Source organism: Eurytemora carolleeae, unplaced genomic scaffold (genome assembly GCF_000591075.1).
Source record: "Eurytemora carolleeae unplaced genomic scaffold, Eaff_2.0 scaffold260, whole genome shotgun sequence".
Lineage (NCBI taxonomy): Eukaryota > Metazoa > Arthropoda > Copepoda > Calanoida > Temoridae > Eurytemora > Eurytemora carolleeae.
In genome coordinates, this window is record NW_019396613.1 from 42376 (window position 1) to 62602 (window position 20227).

The window sequence follows — 20227 nt, forward strand, 5'->3', positions numbered from 1 at the left end:
CTCCTTTATCTAGTTTAGATCCTTCTACACCTAGCAGTTTATTCTCCTTTATCTAGTTTAGATCCTTCTACACCTAGCAGTTTATTCTCCTTTATCTAGTTTAGATCCTTCTACACCTAGCAGTTTATTCTCCTTTATCTAGTTTAGATCCTTCTACACCTAGCAGTTTATTCTCCTTTATCTAGTTTAGATCCTTCTACACCTAGCAGTTTATTCTCCTTTATCTAGTTTAGATCCTTCTACACCTAGCAGTTTATACTCCTTTATCAAGTTTAGATCCTTCTACACCTAGCAGTTTATACTCCTTTATCTAGTTTAGATCCTTCTACACCTAGCAGTTTATTCTCCTTTATCTAGTTTAGATCCTTCACTTAAAAGTTTATACTTCTTTATCTGGTTTGAATCCTTCTACACCTAGCAGTTTTAAATCCTCTATCTAGTTTAGATCCTTCTACACCTATCAGTTCAGAATCCTCTATCTAGTTTAGATCTGTCTCCGCCTTCTATCAAGTAAATAATATTAAGCATACGCTATGGCGGATACAGATGCCGAGTACTCCGCTTTCTATCAAGTAAATGATATAAAAGATACGATATGGCGGAGGCGGATGCCGAGTACTCCGCCTTCTATCAAGAAAATGATATTAAAGATACGCTATGGTGGGGCCAGATGCCGAGTACTCCGCCTTCTACCAAGTAAATGATATTAAAGGTATGCCGTGGCGGAGGCGGATGCCGAGTACTCCGCCTTCTATCAAGTAAATGGAACCAACAAATCCTGTAAACCAATTCAGGTAAAGGGATTATTCGCTTTCCTTTGACACAAAACTCTCATTTCTTCTGATAAATGTTCAACCATATTTGGCAGGTTCTTCAGACTTCCGAGGAACTGCAAGCACTGTTTACAAATTCTCATGGTTTTACAATGGTGGCTTAAACCGTTTATAAATAAAACGTGAAAAAAAACACTTTTATATCTGAGAGGCTTAATTTTTACCCAATCAAACTGAAAATAATATCACAATATCTCTAAAATATTAGGATACAATATCTTAGGTTCTAAAAGAGATATTGTAAATTTAATATGATTAGTTAGTAATTAATCGTCTCTGAGAGAAAAAAGCGTGAATTGTTTTGAAATATCAAAAGTCTAAATATCATGAAGCAAAAGATACAGGGATTGGAAAAATAGAATTTATTGAAAGTTCATTTTGTTATTTTTCCTAAATATTTGTCATACCAAGCTGGCTGGGGTAATAAATTAAAGCCCTAAATCAATTTTCATATACCGGGGATCTGCCTACAAAAATTGATGGTTCAAAATAGGATCCTTCATTTTTAACTAAAAATAAATACTCTATCTTAAGTGTAAAAGCCAATTAAGACAACATTCATAAACTAATCTTCCTGAAAAAAATTGAAATTAATTGTCATATAACTCAGATTCATTTACGAAATTATAATTGTCAAAAACGTTTCTTTAAAAAAAACCCGATCGTATCGTTGTTTTGTTTTTCATGGTTCGTATGTTGTGACCCATCGTTTTCGATCGTTTTGTAAAACGATTAACATAAAGATCCAAACTGCATCAATTTTTAAGACAGGGTAGTAACGTCTTGGCTTTTGCTATAACCTCAACAACTCGGTTATACTTTTTGAAGCTTAGGGACTTGTTGATTTTAGAACTAAAATGCACATGATTAGGCTTTGATTGTTAAGTAGGTGAACAAATTCTAATCGATTTTTGCTGAGCACTTACAAGGGTGCATGAAAAGGGGTCAATTTAATTACTTTGAATGTAACATGTACATTGCACAATGTACTATGTAAATAATTTTAAGATATCTATACAAAATGTTACTAATAAAATAATGTTACCTATACAAATATATTAAGAAATGTTACTATTCACTTTTCAGGATGATTTTATGCACATGTTGCGGTCAGCTGATGCACCCGGAGAAGATCTTCCTTGGACAGGACTTTTTACAGGGATGCTTATAGGTAAATATTTACCTACAGTTAACCCCTAAATGAGCCAAACATCGAAAGAATTGATCAAATGTCGTCTTGACAATTTTTCAATGAGTTTTATACTCTTTTACGTAAATCTCAATATTTCCAAAAAAAAGCCATGAATATGCGGGAACATTTTTTAAGTGCTCCAAATAATCATTTAATTAAAAAACTAAATATTTGCAGCATTCCAAATGAAGAATACGACATTTGATGAATTCTTTCGATGTATGGCTTATTTAGGGTTTAACTGTATAAATCGTGTAAATATATTTACAGGAATATTTATAGGTAAATATTTACAGGGATATACAGGGTGTCCCACGAAACATGACAATAGCAAGACGAATTGAAAGTCGTCTTTGGTATTTGAATTTATTTGTGACATTTAGTCTTTTATCTACTAGGATACATATAGGTAAAAATTTACAGGAATATATATAGGTAAATATTTACAAGTATAAATATAGTTAAGTATTTACAGGGATACATATAGGCAATATTTTCAGGTATAAATATAGTTAAGTATTTACAGGGATATATAAAGGTAAATATTTACAGGTATAAATATAGTTAAGTATTTACAGGAATATATATAGGTAAATATTTACAGGGATATATATGGGTAAATATTTACAGGGATATATATAGGCAAATATTTACAGGTATAAATATAGTTAAGTATTTACAGGGATATATATATATAGGTAAATATTTACAGGTATAAATATAGTTAAGTATTTACAGGGATATATATATAGGTAAATATTTACAGGTATAGATATGGTTAAGTATTTACAGGGATAAATAAAGCTAAATTATCTCTCTTTCTTGTTATTCATTGCAGCATTCGCATAACTCCTTTGGGCTTCTGCATCAGGTTTATTGTGAACGGAAAACCCTCTACACCATAAAAAGACGACATCTAGTGTTCTATCTGTATTGTTATTAATCTATGGAGATCACATAAGAGATTGTTTAGGTTCAGTTTGGTATTGGTGTACTGATCAAGTAATAGTTCAGAGAACCTTGTCTGCAAAAAATTTAACTCATGCAAAGGTATTTTTCAGTTCAATGTTGGCAAGGCCTTGGCAAAATCCCATAAATTTTTCTGATCCATATATCTTTAAACCCTGATGATTAAAATTAAAAAATATTTAAGCTTTTTGCCATCAGGTTGCAAAGATATGAGATGCAAAAATTACAGTTTACTGCAAGTTTTGAAATCTTTTGTGTTATAAAAATGAGCTAATAATCTCAATGGTTGGTCAGGGTGGAGTATTACTGGCTGGGATCCTGAAATTTCTTCCGCTGTTTCTTCTTGTAATTCCAGGAATGGCCGCTAGAGTTCTGTACAGGTACAAAAAATGTGCACTAAAACACTGACTTTAAAGGTTAAGAGGCTGCAGGAATCTTGGATAGCGTTGTAAAAAATTCTAAAAATTGTTTTAAGATTTTTTGATTGCTGACAAAAGCTTTTATTTATCCATTTTGAAACTGCTTTTCTAATATTAAAAAATTTAAAATGTAACTCACATAAATATTAATAGATATTGATATGAATGGATATTTAGAATTTTTTTAAATCACTGATCGCTGTAAAACTCTGGTTCATTTGAAATACCGGACTGACGTGTAATTAATAAGAGCAAGTTGTACAGAGTCCAAATTTAAAGAATTTGAGCCACTGTTTAATTTTAAATGCGGGTCAAACAAAGTTAGTTCCACTTGAAATTGTTTTCAGCGTTTCGAGATTTGAGCTGGCACTCAATTGGAACCGGTTTTTGACGGCTCAGCGACGCGGTTTAAATCCTTTAAATTCTGCCTAATTATTACTTATACAAAACGGAATAGTGCATGAATCATCTACCTCCTTCTAATGAGATTATTGTGGGATCTGCATTCCCAAACATTAATTAACAAAAATACTATTTTGCAAACCACCAATAAGTTCGAATATCATTTGTTACTAACAACTAGACATGAGAAATTCCTGTACTGCAGTTGCTACTCTATACTGTTGCAGAACATCATAACAAGTTTCGCTGTACAACATACTATATATAATATCATACACAATTGTACAATTGACTAAATTTGGAATATGGTTAATAACTTAGTTAATTTGCTAGTACACACACACACATTCACATACCACAGTGATTTAAAGGTTGCCAGCTCTCAAACAAAAATCTATGCTAATTTTGTCAATTAATTTGTTATTACTAAAGCTAAAAAAGTGCTTAATTGTTCTAAAATGCACATGCCCAGGGTTATAAAAAATGCATGTGAGTTAGGGAGGTAACATTACAGGCCAAAAAGTTGCGACACTTAAAAATCGACCTTGTCGTGAACATTTATGCAACTTTTATCGCAGTTTGGATCATTGTGCACATGCACATCACACATAGTCACAAACACATCTAGAACTTTAAACTATGTTTAGAAACGAGATTGGATGTTCTGATCCTACTGCCTGTCAGAAGATTTGTCAGTCTGAGTCTGGGTGTACAGATATAGCTTTCGTTCTTCTTGTTCTAGATCTTCTACCTAGTGGTAATTATCAAAAAAATTCAAATAGAATAAAATTATTTCAAAAAAGATATTTGATTGGATAATCGTAGGGATCAAGGTTATAATGCAAGGAAAGTCATTTCAGAGGTGTACGCATCTTTTTATACTGCAGTGTACTGACGGATGTCACAGCCTGCCACGGGATCCATCATTCACATAAAAAATTAATGAAATATTCTGGTCAGAGGAAACTATTATGTGAATTATCAAAATTTTCAAAATTCAATGCTTTTATCCTCCTTGGATATTAAACGAACACTGATGCATCTATTCTTGTTTACAAATTCCGCTCAGAGAGAACTGGTTTCAATATGTACGCAGAGTATACGCAACTGCAATTAACTTTCCTTGCATTATAACCTTGGTAGGGATTAAAAATTTGAAATAAAAATTCCAACATTTTTTTTGGGCTTTTACATTACACTTAAAGGGAGTGTTCGCGAAAAATAAAGGAGGGTATAGGCTAACGTCGAATCGAATTCGATGGTGATCGCTGCTAAACTTACTTATATCTGTTGCGTCTATAAGGGAAAAATTGTTAAACACATACCGAAGAACGTAGCGTCCATACAAATTTACAAAGTTGCATAATTCCACTCAGATCGTGAATAATTCAGTTAAATCTGAAATTAATTATTCAGATATTACAGTCTATAATCATCGAATTCCATTCGATGCATTCGTAAAAAGTTAATAATTAATAATACTTTTGTTTGATTCAACGTGAACCCTCCCTTTAAAGTATTGGTCATAATATTGGCGGTTTTACTGACATTTTATTTCTCATCTGTGTCCCCCCCCCCCCCCTCCCCGCCCTCCCTCTTACAGCCTTTTAAAGCCATGTACTGACTTAAATATCTTTTTAAATAGGTTTCATTTGCAGTTTACTTGTTATGATCGTATTATCTAAATTCATCAAAATTCATCTTAAATATTCCTAAAAATTGTTTCATAATAGGAAACGAAATATTTTAAATCTTAAAATAAATTGATACAACCAATGAATTTTGAATTCTTAAATCATAGAAAGACAAATAACTTCAGGTTTGAGGGGTTTAATAATGGCAGTAATGATGGCAGCTATAATGTCATCTTTAACCTCTGTTTTCAACTCTGCATCAACCATCTTTACTATTGATATATGGACCAGGTAGTTTCGTCAATATTCACAATATTTCTTTACATTGATATATGGACCAGGTAGTGTCGTCAATATTCACAATATTTCTTTAATATTGATATATGGACCAGGTAGTGTCGTCTATATTCACAATATTTCTTTACTATTGATATATGGACCAGGTAGTGTCGTCAATATTCACAATATTTCTTTACTATTGATATATGGACCAGGTGGTGTCGTCAATATTCACAATATTTCTTTAATATTGATATATGGACCAGGTGGTGTCGTCAATATTCACAATATTTCTTTACTATTGATATATGAACCAGGTAGTGTCATCAATATTCACAATATTTCTTTACTATTGATATATGAACCAGGTAGTGTCGTCAATATTTACAATATTTCTTTACTATTGATATATGGACCAGGTGGTGTCGTCAATATTCACAATATTTCTTTACTATTGATATATGGACCAGGTAGTGTCGTCAATATTCACAATATTTCTTTACTATCGATATATGGACCAGGTAGTGTCGTCAATATTTACAATATTTCTTTTATATTGTTGATCTATTTTCTTAATGAATATTATACAATTCCTAATAGTGCGAGGAATTTGTGTGTTTAAAATTATCATCATTAATTTCATACAAAATAAGATGGTTACATGCTACAGCCTTAAGCAAACGGTTGAAAGGGGAGATAATATTGGGTTAAGCTGATAATGCTAACCTGCCCAAAAGGCTATGGCAAAAATATTTTCGACTGCCAGATCAGTTTCCATTTTATCTTTGGGATTATAGTCAGTCTTTTTAAACCCTGCAACTTAAGCTGGTAAGGTGCAAGGAGGTTTAAAAAAGATCAAAACTACACTAGAAAAGAAAAAAAAAACGTTTATTTGACAAATAAGAAATCTGTTTAGTTCAAATAATAAATAAATTATGGCTTTTAATTTTTTTTAAACAGAGACTAATCTTTTGACTGTTCTCTTGAGCAATCTGGTGTCCGTCTCCCCACCCCCACACAAGAAAACGCTAAAAGGTTAGATAGGTTAAAGTTTCATCTTTGTTCAAAGATTGAACAAAGATGAAACTTATATCTTGCCATTCGAGAGCGCAAAACAGTTTTTTTAGAAGTTTCTTCAACATATTACTTTCTAGGATGGTTTGTGTCCATTAAAACATCCTTTCAAAAAATGTTATTGGAAAATTTTTGGCTATTTTTGCAAACTAAAAACTTATTATAGATTTTTTTCTTTAAAAATTCTTTTATGCCATTGTTTATAAATAATAACAAAATCATGTCCACAGAATTCATAGTCTCAAAAATCTCTGAGAAAAGTTTCAGCTTTGCAACCAATTGTTTTAATTTAGGTTTAGACTGAAGGCAACTGATACAGAGAAACTTATTGTTGGCAGATCATTTGTTGTCGTACTCATAGGAAGCAATATATTTAACAATTTACCTTTTTATATAATATATGGTATAGCTTTAGGCGATGTTTAAGATAAGTTTATTTTCTAACTAGCTGAAGTGCGTGGCATTGTCCGTGGAATTTAAAAAAATGAACTTTAAAAAAAAATCATTTAAAAAAAATTGTTTAGTCTTTTTTAGCCTCCGGGTACCCATAAGTTTCCTCAAAAATGCCAGCTAGCCCATGCAGTTTAGCGTTCGTTAGGCCAGCTATAGCTAACGTAATGATTGTGTAAAATAAATATGGGCATAATATTTTCTTACGCCATTTCGGGTTTCCTATGAATTGATATCGAGATAATAGTAAAAGTAAAAGAAAAAGAAAAAATTATCTCTGCTTTCGATGCTTTGAAATGATCAAATATATAAAAAGAATAACAAATTTATAGAATTGAATTTCACTTGTTCTTCTAGTCAGTTTTATCATATTTTTTTTGAAATCCTTTTAGTCTTTATATCCAGATTCCAAAACTAAAGAATGCGCGAATTTTAACTTTTAAGCACTAGGTTAATTATTCTGTTAAATAATGAATTCAGTATTAAATTAAATTAAACCCCAAACTTAAGTTGTAACGACCAATCAGAATACAAAGATTTTTTCAACCAATAACAGACTAGGAAAATTATCAGCCAAGGGCGTATACAGAAATAAATCTAGGGGGAAGGCCAAATGTGAACTGTTAATTCAAAACAGTTGACTTCTGGCATATCATAAATATAAGATACTATAAAGGTACACGTACAGTCCAATTACCTTGCAAGTACTACTTTATCTCTCCTTCACAAAAAACTAGCAAAAAATTCTAAAACATCGACATTTTATTATACTGTTATGTTAGTAATAACTAGTATTTAAACTAAAGATAGTGAAAGACATTTTTTAAAATAAAAAACTCAACTTAAACTTAAATTCTATGAGATGAAAAAAGGACAAAGGTCCAGAAAAAAATAATAAATTGTAAAAGTTTCTGTTTTGAAAAATAGTAGGCGTACAATTGTAATCTATATAATAAAGCTCTTAGTTCTTAGTTAGCTATGGCTGGCCAAACAGCTGAATCAAATGGGCTGAATTTTAGCTAAATAAAGTTTTTTGTTATGGGCAACGCCGGGCACTTTATCTAGTTATTTTTTATGTCTTTACTCATTTAAAAATTATGAGTTTGATTCCAACCCATGAGTGACTTCTTTTTATGAATTTTATTTGAACATTAGCAATATTTATTTATATATTTGTTTTTGTCACAAAATAAGACACCTAGTTACAGGGTGTCGTACGAAACATGACAGTGTTTATATTGTTTTGAATGTCTTCTTCCATATACAGTATTACATATTTTAGACGTTTTGCAGTTTATTTTGATTTAAAAAATGTTTTGCTTAAATATATTTTACTTTGAAATCAATTTTACAATACCGTGACTGTCATATAATATTTTTATTATTCTCTTTGGTATTAAACAACTTTACAAATTATGGAAGAAGACATTTAAAACTATTTACAAACTGTAATGTTTCGTGGGACACCCTGAATTTAAATTCAATTTGTAACTATATTCAAAATGAAGTTTGAATTTAGTTTTAAATTTTTAATTTAAACTATTTAACACCTTATTAATAAAGTAAAATATTTTAAAAATATTTTTGATTAATCAAATTTTAAACTTCCCACACAAAATTTTAAATTGTACTTGCTGTTCATCAAAATATATTCATACAGGGACAGATAGACATTTATATAATGGATTGAACCACTTCTCTTGTGTGTTGGCTTAAGTTGAAGTGAAGTGATTCAATTTTGTCTACGTATTTAATCTACTTTTCCCTATTTCTAAAAATTTATTCTAGTTTTTAAAAAGTTTCTTGAGAAAAGATTTTCATGGCTTCTGTTTGCAAAATATTTTTAAACTTTGTTTTAAAAAAAATTCTTAGAACTTCTCGAATAATTTGAAAGGAACTGAGTTTATGGCACAAATTCTGATTTTCAAATCGCTATATCTTTGCAACCTGATGGTGTTAACCTTAGATATTTTAAACTATCATTATTTGATCTAAAATAATTCATAGTTTGAAATATCTAAGGTCTCCGACATTGAAATGCAAAGATATAGGGATAAATAAAATCAGAGTTTGTTACCAAAACTCAATTCTTTTTTAATAATTATCAATATATAACTAATACATGCAGGCGCGTAACTAGACATTTGGTTAGAGAGGGGCTAGGGGGAAAATTTTTTGGCCCCCCCCCTAAACATTTTTAGGGGGGGGGCAAGAAAAATGAGTGTTATACTTAAACAATAAAAAACTAACCTTACCAACCGGATATTCAGTTATAAGTCAACACATCTGATATAAAATGAAACAAGAAATCTATTTGCTTAATTCGGAAAGAAACCCTAGTGCAAAACAGGAAAAATATCTGTCTTAATAAACTATAATGTGTGAAAAGTTAAAAATCTAGTTTTTTAGTTTTTAGTCATTGATTTTCACTCTTTTTGAGTCTTTTAAGTCAAAAAAAATTTTCGCCTGCGCCCATGATTCTGATATAAATCACAAAAATAATTAATTTTCAATACAAATTACAAATTAAATATATATATATAAATTTTCATTAGTTATCCATAAATCAAATATGTACATTGTACTCAAAAACTGACAAGAAATGCCTTTCATTAAAAATTCATGATTTTACATGAAAAATATTTTTTTTTTGATATAACACATCACACAATATTTGCGGTGAACATGTAGGATTAATTGAATAGTTGTACTACAGTATTAAAACAATATCATAATAAGTGGGCTCGTAGACGAAGTGGGTCTGTATGTGTGTATATGGTGTATTAATTGCTATATGGATTGAACTATAAGCTCAATAAACTAACGTTCAATTATCTTTCTTATTTTACGATAAGAGCTCTTAAATTTCCTCAGGGTCAGGATTCATGAATCGCTAAATTGCAAAACAGGGTGGACTTCGTCACTTCTTGCCCCCCCCTACAGGGGGGGGCAAGACTTCTTAAGGGAGGGGCATGCCCCCCCCCTTAATCAGGCTAGGGGGGGCCTGGCCCCCCTGACCCCCCCCCCTAGTTGCGCGCCTGAATACATGATGTTTATATTTGAATAATTATTAAAAGTCAATCAATATAGAGTTGTAAGACTCACAGCCGGAGCCAAAAACAATTTATCATTGATTCACTTTTTTTCTCTGATACTTGAATACTTGCCACAAACTAAATAGCATTCAAACTTGGACCATTTGATCTTTTAGATTTTCATCAGGTTGCAAAGATATAGAGAGACAAGAGAATTTGATTTAATGTCGACCGCTCTGTTCTTTTTTAGACAAGAGACATATTATTCAACTTCTACAAGAATAATTTCAGCCAAAGGGACTGTCCTTGTATTTCTAATTGAACCTTTCTCTAATTAATAATTTGAAGGATAGCGCCGCTTGAAAAGTATAAAATCTCCATTGTTTATGAAGAAAAAATACGCAACTAAGTTTTGCAAAGACACCACAAATTAAAAAAAACATAGATATTTAAATCATACTTGATCAGACAAAGCTATGTTTCTTCATTTTCTTCCTTTAGATCTAGTCTTTCTTCACAAGTTGATATAAAAAGATGTAAAAAAAGCTAATTCACAGATGAAGCATAGTTAAATAGTTATTTTTGATATTAATTTTTTTTTCGCCAACCGTAGTTATTGCAAATATTTAACATTTGATTTCCCGTTAGATTTGGTTCCGTATTATTTATTAAACTAAAAAGTAGTAATATGCGTCCAGAAGCATGAATTAGAACACGTAAATCCATTTTAATAAAATTAAATAATAAATAATGCTTGGTTAGCTGTGAGTATTGCATGGATTCCTATTATTGTAAACTACAAACAGTCACAACTTTTCCATTACGTTCAGGTAATATTCATAGAAAGGGGGGGGGAGAAAAGGGTTAGGGTTAGGGGCGTTATAGATAAACTCCAATGGCTTCAATTAGAGGGTGAGGGTTGGGAACTTGGGGGCGAGTTTGAGTGGGTGAACTCTTTGAGTGGAACTACATGGTGTCCCACGAAACATGACAGTAGCAAGACGACTAAAATGTCGTCTTAGAACTTTGAATTTATTTGTGACATAAATCGTCAACCTTTTTTCACATGTATAATTTCTGAAACAATAACCACAAAATTCTCCTAGTTCTGGTATTTTCAAAGTGTGGTCTGCCTTTTTTGTGCTTTCAATATTAGGGGAAATATTAAGAATTTCGTTCAGGTTTCTCTTTTATTAAATAAAACCAAAACTGACGAAATCTTAACGAAATTCTTCATGTTTCATGGGACACCCTGTAGGTAAAGTGAATAAAGAATGATTGAAACAAATACTGGACTCTTGGTTCGGTTGAGAACTAAATCCTAGAGCAGAAAAACATTTTTCTCGAAGATCTTAATTTTTCGGTTTTACAAATTGTGCATACCTTGTTTTACAGATTAGGCATCTAGAGGCCGAATTTAAAGAATTTGAGCCGCGGCTTTTTTTTAAGTCTGGGCTCAAATATGAATGTTCCACTTAAGATTGTATCCAATTTATCAAGATTTAAGCCGGCGCTCAATTGAAACGGTTTTTGGGGGATTTGCGACGCGGCTCAAATTCATAAAATTCTGACACAGGCATCGTTGTGCTGTCTGAACTTTTTTATTGTGCAGTAAAATGGCAAAAATATTCTTTTCTGAAATCTTAATTTACGTCAATTTATATTTAAGTTTCACCCAAATTCTAAGTCTTCAGTTCTCATTTCGTTTTGTTTTTAGACTTTATTTCGTTTTTCTAGAACTGGTAATGTCCAATGCGTTTCATTAACGATTTAAAAAAAACGATAGTTGCCGTTCCTTAACAGACTCTTTCGTTAATTTTCGAAAACATCCGTTGTGTTTATGAAAATTTGCCCAGCTCTAGTATCCAATAAGACAAATTATAAAGGTTTCCAATTAAAACTTGTCTCCGATTTTACTTTGAATGTTTTTTATTCTATTCTAGGCTGTTTCAAATTTTCTCTGTCCCCCCATCACAGCAATTTTTCTACTAGGGCTATTTTGGCCTCGACTAAATGAACAGGTAAAAGGTATATGTTTACTTGCACTAAGAAATATCCAGTCAAAAGTCAAAACTAAACTTTTTTCTTCAATTTTTTAAAATATTAAATTTCGACCGGCCATAAACCAACTGTGCAGAATTGCGAGCAATTTTCGTATTGCACGGAGTTGTGCGGCATTGCGCGGAAATTACAGGGCTCGTAATTGCGCGTAAGTAAACTCCATTTGCGTTGGAAATCCTACATGTGATTTACCACAAAAAATTGGACCTGATTGGTTCAGCCATTTCATTAGATGCAAAGTAACAAGTGAACAGACAATGAAACAACGAGCTAAAGATATTGAAGTTAGAATACATTCTTTGAAATACATAGTTAAAATATAAACCTGGAGGAAGGAGAACAATATTTTTAAGCTTTCATTAATTAAAAGTTAGAAAAAGCACGAATTTCTGAAAATATGGTTGAGAGAGTGCGGGTAGAATAAAAAGGAGAAAGATGAAGGTTGAGTTTCAAAATGAAATTAAACAAAATTTATCTTTTAGTTATTTAATTAGATTTGGAATTCATCAAACGTAGTCATTAACAATCCTTTTTAGTGTACAGGGGCATCGACGTTTCAATTATTTACAACACAACGCGCGATTTCTTCTTGTATTTATTAATTTCTCTTCTGTCCTTGCCAGAAATTGCAAAATTATATGACATAGAATTAGGTCTAAATATAGATTTAGTCTGGTATACGGTTATCGGCGTTTTTAAAAAAAACAATTAAGACAAATTTTCTATTCAGGTTTTGATTTCGATAAGCTTTTTGAATTAAAATTTTACAAGTAAGCATTAAAAGAATTTGTATATTCTAGGGTGCATTTTGGAGCCTTATTATAGGATTTGCTGTGGGAATAGTCAGGTATTTTGAAGCCTAATTATAGGATGTACTATGGGAATAGTCAGGTATTTTGAAGCCTAATTATAGGATGTACTATAAGAATAGTTGAGGTATTTTGAAGCCTAATTATAGGATGTACTATGGGAATAGTTAGGTATTTTGAAGCCTAATTATAGGATGTACTATGGAAATAGTCAGGTATTCTGAAGCCTAATTATAGGATGTACTATGGGAACAGTCAGGTATTTTTAAGCCTTATTATAGGATGTACTATGGGAACAGTCAGGTATTTTGAAGCCTAATTATAGGATGTACTATGGGTATTTTGACGTAAAAAAAATAAAGTTTTATTTATGTTTTTGATAAATTAAAAAACGTATTTAATTTATTTTTAGAAATTCTTCATTTTTTAGATTTACATTATTTCATTTTTATTATATATTTTAATATTAAACTTGTTATATTTGGCTTCAAGGGCTGCAATATTCTTATGTAAGACAATTATATTTTAAATCTTTTTATTTATAGATTTGGCCTTCAGTTTGGGTACAAGGGACCTGCTTGTGGTTCAGGGTTACAAGATACAAGGTTAGATTACGGATTTTATAAAAAAAATACAAAAAAATGGCAACCATTATATTAAACAACATTAACAAAAACGAAATTTTTTTGAAAACGTCGAGCTTTTTCTTTAAACAAATATAGTTGTGATTTTTAAATTGAATTACAGAATTTGAGCCGTGTCTTAAATTTCAGATTGTATTTGGAATACAATCTGTATTGTATTGTATTTGTTTCGAGTCTTAAGCCGGCGCTCAATTGGAATCGGCTTTTGGCGGTTTAGCTACGCGGTTTTAATTCTTTAAATTCAGCTCCAGGATTCATAAAAGAAAGAAACAAAGATCTAGTATATATCAAATAAACAAGACTGTAAGAATAAGTTTGAGAATATTCTGTACAGTCGTCTTAAAAGTCTTATTTTCTTGTGGGTAACCGTGCAGAAAATAATTATATAACAGCTGTAATTAATTCAGGCCTGAGTTTGTGATTGCTACTGTTGATCGGTTTCATTATCTTCATTTTGGAGCTTTCTCTTTTCTCTTGGTTGGAGTAATCTCAACAATAATATCTCTTCTAACTGAACCTATACCTCAAGCTAGGCTTTATAGATTAACCTACTGGACCAGGTAGGAGTAGATTAACCTACTGGACCAGGTAGGAGTAGATTAACCTACTGGACCAGGTAGGAGTAGATTAACCTACTGGACAAGGTAGGAATAGATTAACCTACTGGACCTAGATTAATCTACTGGACCAGGTAGAAGTAGATTAATCTACTGGACCAGGTAGGAATAGATTAACCTACTGGACCAGGTAGGAGTAGATTAACCTACTGGACCAGGTAGGAGTAGATTAACCTACTTGACCAGGTAGGAGTATATTAACCTACTGGACCAGGTAGGAATAGATTAACCTACTGGACCAGGTAGGACTAGATTAACCTATTTAACCAGGTAGGAGTAGATTAACCTACTGGACCAGGTAGGAGTAGATTAACCTACTGGACCAGGTAGGAGTAGATTAACCTACTGGACAAGGTATGAATAGATTAACTTACTGGACCAGGAAGGAGTAGATTAACCTACTGGACCAGGTAGGAGTAGATTAACCTACTGGACCAGGTAGGAGTAGATTAACCTACTGGACCAGGTAGGAATAGATTAACATACTGGACCAGGTAGGAGTAGATTAACCTACTGGACCAGGTAGAAGTAGATTAATCTACTGGACCAGGTAAAACTCTGTTCAGAGTATATATTACGTTGTTCATCTTAAAACTCTGTTCAGAATTTATACTACGTTGTTCATAATAAAACTCTGTTCAGAATATATGTTATGTTGTTCATCCGAAAACTCTGTTCAAAATATATATTCTTCCCCTGTGCCCCCCTTTAAGGGAAACTGGGGGGGGGGGGCGTAATTGCTGAACAGTCATCTTACTATTTCAGAGAGTTTAGTAACTATTTCATCTGATATCGCAGTTTTTTTCGATATGACAGCTATGATTAAATCAAAGCCATGATTATTTGCAACATTTTATAATATCCTGAAAAATGTAAAACATTAAAATATAAAAGAAAATTTGAATGGAGCTGCATCAATTATTCCAATTTCAGATTCAGTAAAGAGATTAGAGAAGAACTAGAGGATGATAACACGGATTTTAATATTCAACCAGAAACAAGGTACAATTATAGTTCTACGCAGAAACAAGGCAATTTATAGTAATAAACAAAAACAAGGTAAAAGCATAGTTCTACGCAAAAACAAAGGAAACTATATTTCTACGCAGAAACAAGCTAAATTATAGTTCTACGCAGAAACAAGGTAAAGTATTGTTCTACGCAGAAACAATGTAAATTATTGTTCTACGCAGAAACAATGTAAATTATTGTTCTACGCAGAAACAAGGTAAATTATTGTTTTACGCAGAAACAATGTAAATTATTGTTCTACGCAGAAACAAGGTAAATTATTGTTTTACGCAGTAAATTATTGTTCTACGCAGAAACAATGTAAATTATTGTTCTACGCAGAAACAAGGTAAATTATTGTTCTACGCAGAAGCAAGGTAAATTATAGTTCTGTGGTTTCAGGTTGAAATAACTTAACAAGAAAAAAACAAAAGTTAAAAAATGATAAACATATTTTCAGGCTCGAACCATCAGAGAGCAGCCTTACTATTTGGCGGAGAATTCTGAATTGTATTTGTGGTTTGAATCAGGTATTTTTATCCAGGAGTTGGAATAATCCACTTTTTATTATTTAGTAAACAGGAAAGTAAACATTTATCACTCAGAAAATGTTTTTTCCGTGATTTCTTCTTCTCAACCCTATCCCGATTGGGCTATTTTTGTCTAATATACAGGGGGGGGGAATGTTTTCCACCCCCCCCCCTCCTTTATGATTTTAAACTTAGAGTCGCGATAGGGGAGTGTGATACATGCAAAGAGAATAGAATATATATTAGTGTGGAATTTGGAAAAGAGAATAGAATATATATTAGTGTGGAATATACTAGAAAAAGTGTAAAACGGCCATTTTGTTGTACTGTTTCCATACTGCAGAGCCCGAAATTTAAAAGAGTATCGTTGAACGAAACTCTCGAGTTTCCTTTTTGGGGTCTTAACATTTTTAAGATGTTGATTTAAGAGATTCGAAAAAAAATGGAGAATATGAAGAAGTTAAACAAAAAAATATTTCATAACAAAAAATATTGATATCCACAAAACTGCCCAATCCCATTCATGAAACCCGGGTTTTAAAACTGGTTTTCATAACTATACTCTGTCTTAAGTTTTGGGCTCTGGTGTGCTTCACAAATTTGTGCTATTTAACCTTTTGGGCCCTGGAACACCATTTTATAGAAAAGTTTTCTTTTGAATTTCTCTAAATCAATTCTCTGATAGCTTGTCATGCACACGTGGAGAGAAATCAATCTAATATGTTTTTTTATTAAAAAAACATATTAGCCTGCAGGTAATCAAAGAGGGATGCCCAATATTTTAGAAATATTCAAGATATCTAAATATAGTCCAACTTTTTTACACCAAAATTGAGGATGGTCATAACTTTAATATTTTAAAATTAATATTAACAGAAAACCAAATTATGAAATAGGCTGGTTTCATAATTGACCAATGATCATTTCACATAGACTCTATGCCTTCCACTTTACAAACGCTGATTTTCCGATTTAATCAAATGATGTTTTTTATTCACCTAATTCATTTAAAAACTTTCTTTAACAGCTTTAAAAAATTCGAAATTGAAATGGATAGTCTAGGAAATATACTGTAATATAATGTACTCTACTGCATATACTTTGTGAATATTTTTACTTTTGACAAATGTTAATATGTAACACATGTTATTACATCCATTTTTCAAGGGCCTTTCAAATATATAATTTTTATCCCTGTAGCTTAATTTAAAAAAGTTATTAACCATTTCTGATTTTTTAAAACACCGACCCGCCGTTTGACTGCATAATCAACACAACCCATGCATAAAAAAATGTTTTTAGCTAAATTTTGCTGCAACTATGAAGTTAAAAAAAGAATGAAGTTTTGCGTTCTAATTTCTTCTTAAGTTATCTAGAAAAAACACAGGAGGGGGGGGGGAAAGTAATTCAAATCTTTTATAAGTCAAAAATTTGTAAAAACGTTGATATTAAAAAAAGTAATTTCCCTGTTCTCCAAAACTTGATATATAGAACATTTTCCAAATAGACGCAAAACAAGGGTCTGTCCTAGTAAACGATTTTTGGACCCCCCCCCCCCTATCAATTTTGTACATGACCATTTATTTTTCAGCAAATTTATTATTATTTATTTTTTTGTTATTTGGGGTTAGGTTAGGTTAAGACACTTTCTGGACCGAGCGCTGCGGCTAGGATGGGCTAGGGGGCCGAGCGCTACGGCCACGGGTTAGGTTAAGTTAAGACACTTTCTGTAAGATCCATGTACAAAATTGATAGGAGGGGGGGCGGGGGGGGTCCAAAAATCGTTCTCTAGGAATATACCCAAAACAAATTCTTATATTTCTTGCTATTTAATATATTATCTTCGCGCCCTTCTTCAATTTCAACTTTTCATTGAGACTCTATCTAGTAAACCTTTGTTTACAATATATTACAAGAACAAAAAAAGTTAGCTAATTTCATAATATTTTTTGCGCATTTTCAAAATTTTACAAATATCAAAAATTGTGTACACAAATTTTTGTAATTTTGAGCATTCATAAACCTTCCCTGGGGTCATGTCAGGTCTCGTAGAAAATTTGGGCCCAATCGGTTCAGCCGTTTTAAGGTTTATTGGACACACACGGACAGACAGACAGACACGCAAAGTATATATAGATACAGATAGATGGGGTGCACTGTAAATCAGGCATTACCATCTTTGCAAGGAAGGTCACTTGAAATTACGCTTACAATCCCTTTAAACTAAGATTTATTTATTTGAAAAATGTACATGTTTGAAACTTCAACTCTAAGGGCAAAATCATAGGGGGGGGGGGGGATTTTTATCACACAAAAATAGCCCAATCGGGATATTGTTAACTTGTTCCAGCTTTCTTAACTTATTCTAGCTTTATCAACTAGTTCGATCTAGATTAACTAGTTCCAGAATCCAGCTTGCATAACTATTTCTAGCTTGATAAACTGGTTCTAGCTAGATCAACTAGTTCTATCTAGACCAACTAGTTCCAGCTTTTACAATTAGCTCTAGCTAGATCACCTAGTTCTATCTAGATTAACTAGTTCTAGCTTTTATAATTAGCTCTAGCTAGATCACCTAGTTCTATCTAGATTCTAATAGTTCCAGCTTGCATAATTTTTTCTAGCTTGATAAACTGGTTCCAGCTAGATCAACTAGTTTTATCTAGAAATGATAAAAATCCTTTACAGAGGCGTGCAATAATAAATGCTAAATAATTTTTTTTGGTTTAACCAAAATAGACTGGAGGAGTGCTATAAAATGTTGAAATCCAACGACTGAAAGAAGGTCTAAATTTAGATTTAGTCTGATAAAGTTAAAATATGGCATTCAGGCAGTCGTAGTTAGAAAATTAAAAAAAAAATTAAAGGCCTCAGGCCAATACTTTTTTAATTTTCTATCGGGATTGCATTATATTGAATAACACAGGATAAATACTAATACTCATTATGTTTAGGGAAAATAGGGCTGTGCACACTGCACACTGCATACTGTTACAAGAATCTATTTTCTTTGTAATTTTAAGCTTAACAAGAGAATTTAAAAATAGCGAAAAAAAATTCAAAATCAAAAACAGAACATTGGAATATTTTCAAATAAATTAGCTTCAGTAAAATTTCTAGAAGATAAAGAAATATTTCAATATTTATATTAAAAACACTGTAATATATATATTTTATTTTATACACAGTGTGTGTCTCTATTGTCTTTGTTCCACGCGGGATTATTACGTATACACAATTTTTAGCATCAAGGTTAAAACATTTAGCACCAAAAACTACTATTCTCGGGGTTTCCAAATTGTGGTCTGCCTTTTTTGACCATTAAAATCGACGGAGATATTAGGATTTTTGTCCAGATTCCAGTTTATTGAAAATCAACAAAACTTATCAAATGGTTAATATCTCCGTCAATTTTAAAGATACAAAAAGGTACACTACATTTTAGAAAGCTAATAAGACTTTCAATTTCTTTTTGATGCACTTTATATCATTTATCAATCATCGGAAATCCAAGACGATATTCAAGACATTACTCAATTCTCATGTTTATTGGGACACCTTGTATTATATAAATGTACATACAATTACATACACATTACATTGTATTCAATTAAAGAAACAATCAATAAAGGGGAACATAATTACTTGTTAAAGGTTGATGTATATGAATAATACGGGAATATGAATATTTAAATATTAATTATTGTTTCGCTACTTAGCGATTTCCCTAAAGACCTAATATATATACCGTGCGGTATTTCTCAAGATAGGATTGTAAGCCTTCCTCTTCTCAACGCTCTCCATAACAAAGGATAATAATAAGGTTCCGAACGTTTATTTCTCCGAGACTTCAATCTGAATAAGTTTAATAAACCCACAGAAAAAGCTTTGAGTGATAAATCATATGAATACAACAAATAAATCAACTCAGGCATTAAAAAACTGTGGCAAGGAACCAACAAAACACATTTATAAATATCAACCATAACATAAACAAACGATATGCATACATATATATAAGGAATAATTACCGCAGTGATCCTAGAATTCTTAGCACGATTAATAATAGACAAACTTCCACGTGAGAAAACTTGCGCCTGTGTAGTCAGTCTGTAAACAGCTTCTAAAACTAGTTTTTCACAATACGTTCTGTACAGATCCGCAGGGAGAACTCAGGAATTCACAGGGGCACCACATAGACTTCATACACGCAGCATGGCTCGCGTAACACTCGCCCAGCCAGGAACAAACGAAAAAGTTCTATCTGC

The 20227-nt window shown here is 31.9% G+C and overlaps 1 protein-coding gene across 2 annotated transcripts in view; it reads left to right on the forward strand.

Annotated features, from left to right (window-relative positions):
- Window positions 1-16026, forward strand: part of LOC111706315 (sodium/glucose cotransporter 4) — a 25943-nt gene extending 9917 nt beyond the window's left edge. For both annotated transcript variants that reach the window (XM_023479156.1, XM_023479157.1), the window contains 14 exons: window positions 713-794; window positions 1920-2004; window positions 2999-3075; window positions 3289-3374; window positions 4463-4572; window positions 5635-5740; window positions 7096-7163; window positions 11050-11117; window positions 12231-12308; window positions 13149-13195; window positions 13703-13762; window positions 14209-14361; window positions 15352-15420; window positions 15890-16026. In XM_023479156.1, coding sequence (XP_023334924.1) covers window positions 713-794; window positions 1920-2004; window positions 2999-3075; window positions 3289-3374; window positions 4463-4572; window positions 5635-5740; window positions 7096-7163; window positions 11050-11117; window positions 12231-12308; window positions 13149-13195; window positions 13703-13762; window positions 14209-14361; window positions 15352-15420; window positions 15890-16004 — 1204 coding nt within the window. In that variant the 3' untranslated portion in view covers window positions 16005-16026. The remainder of the gene's footprint in view (window positions 1-712; window positions 795-1919; window positions 2005-2998; window positions 3076-3288; window positions 3375-4462; window positions 4573-5634; window positions 5741-7095; window positions 7164-11049; window positions 11118-12230; window positions 12309-13148; window positions 13196-13702; window positions 13763-14208; window positions 14362-15351; window positions 15421-15889) is intronic.
- The last annotated feature ends 4201 nt before the right edge of the window (window positions 16027-20227 follow it).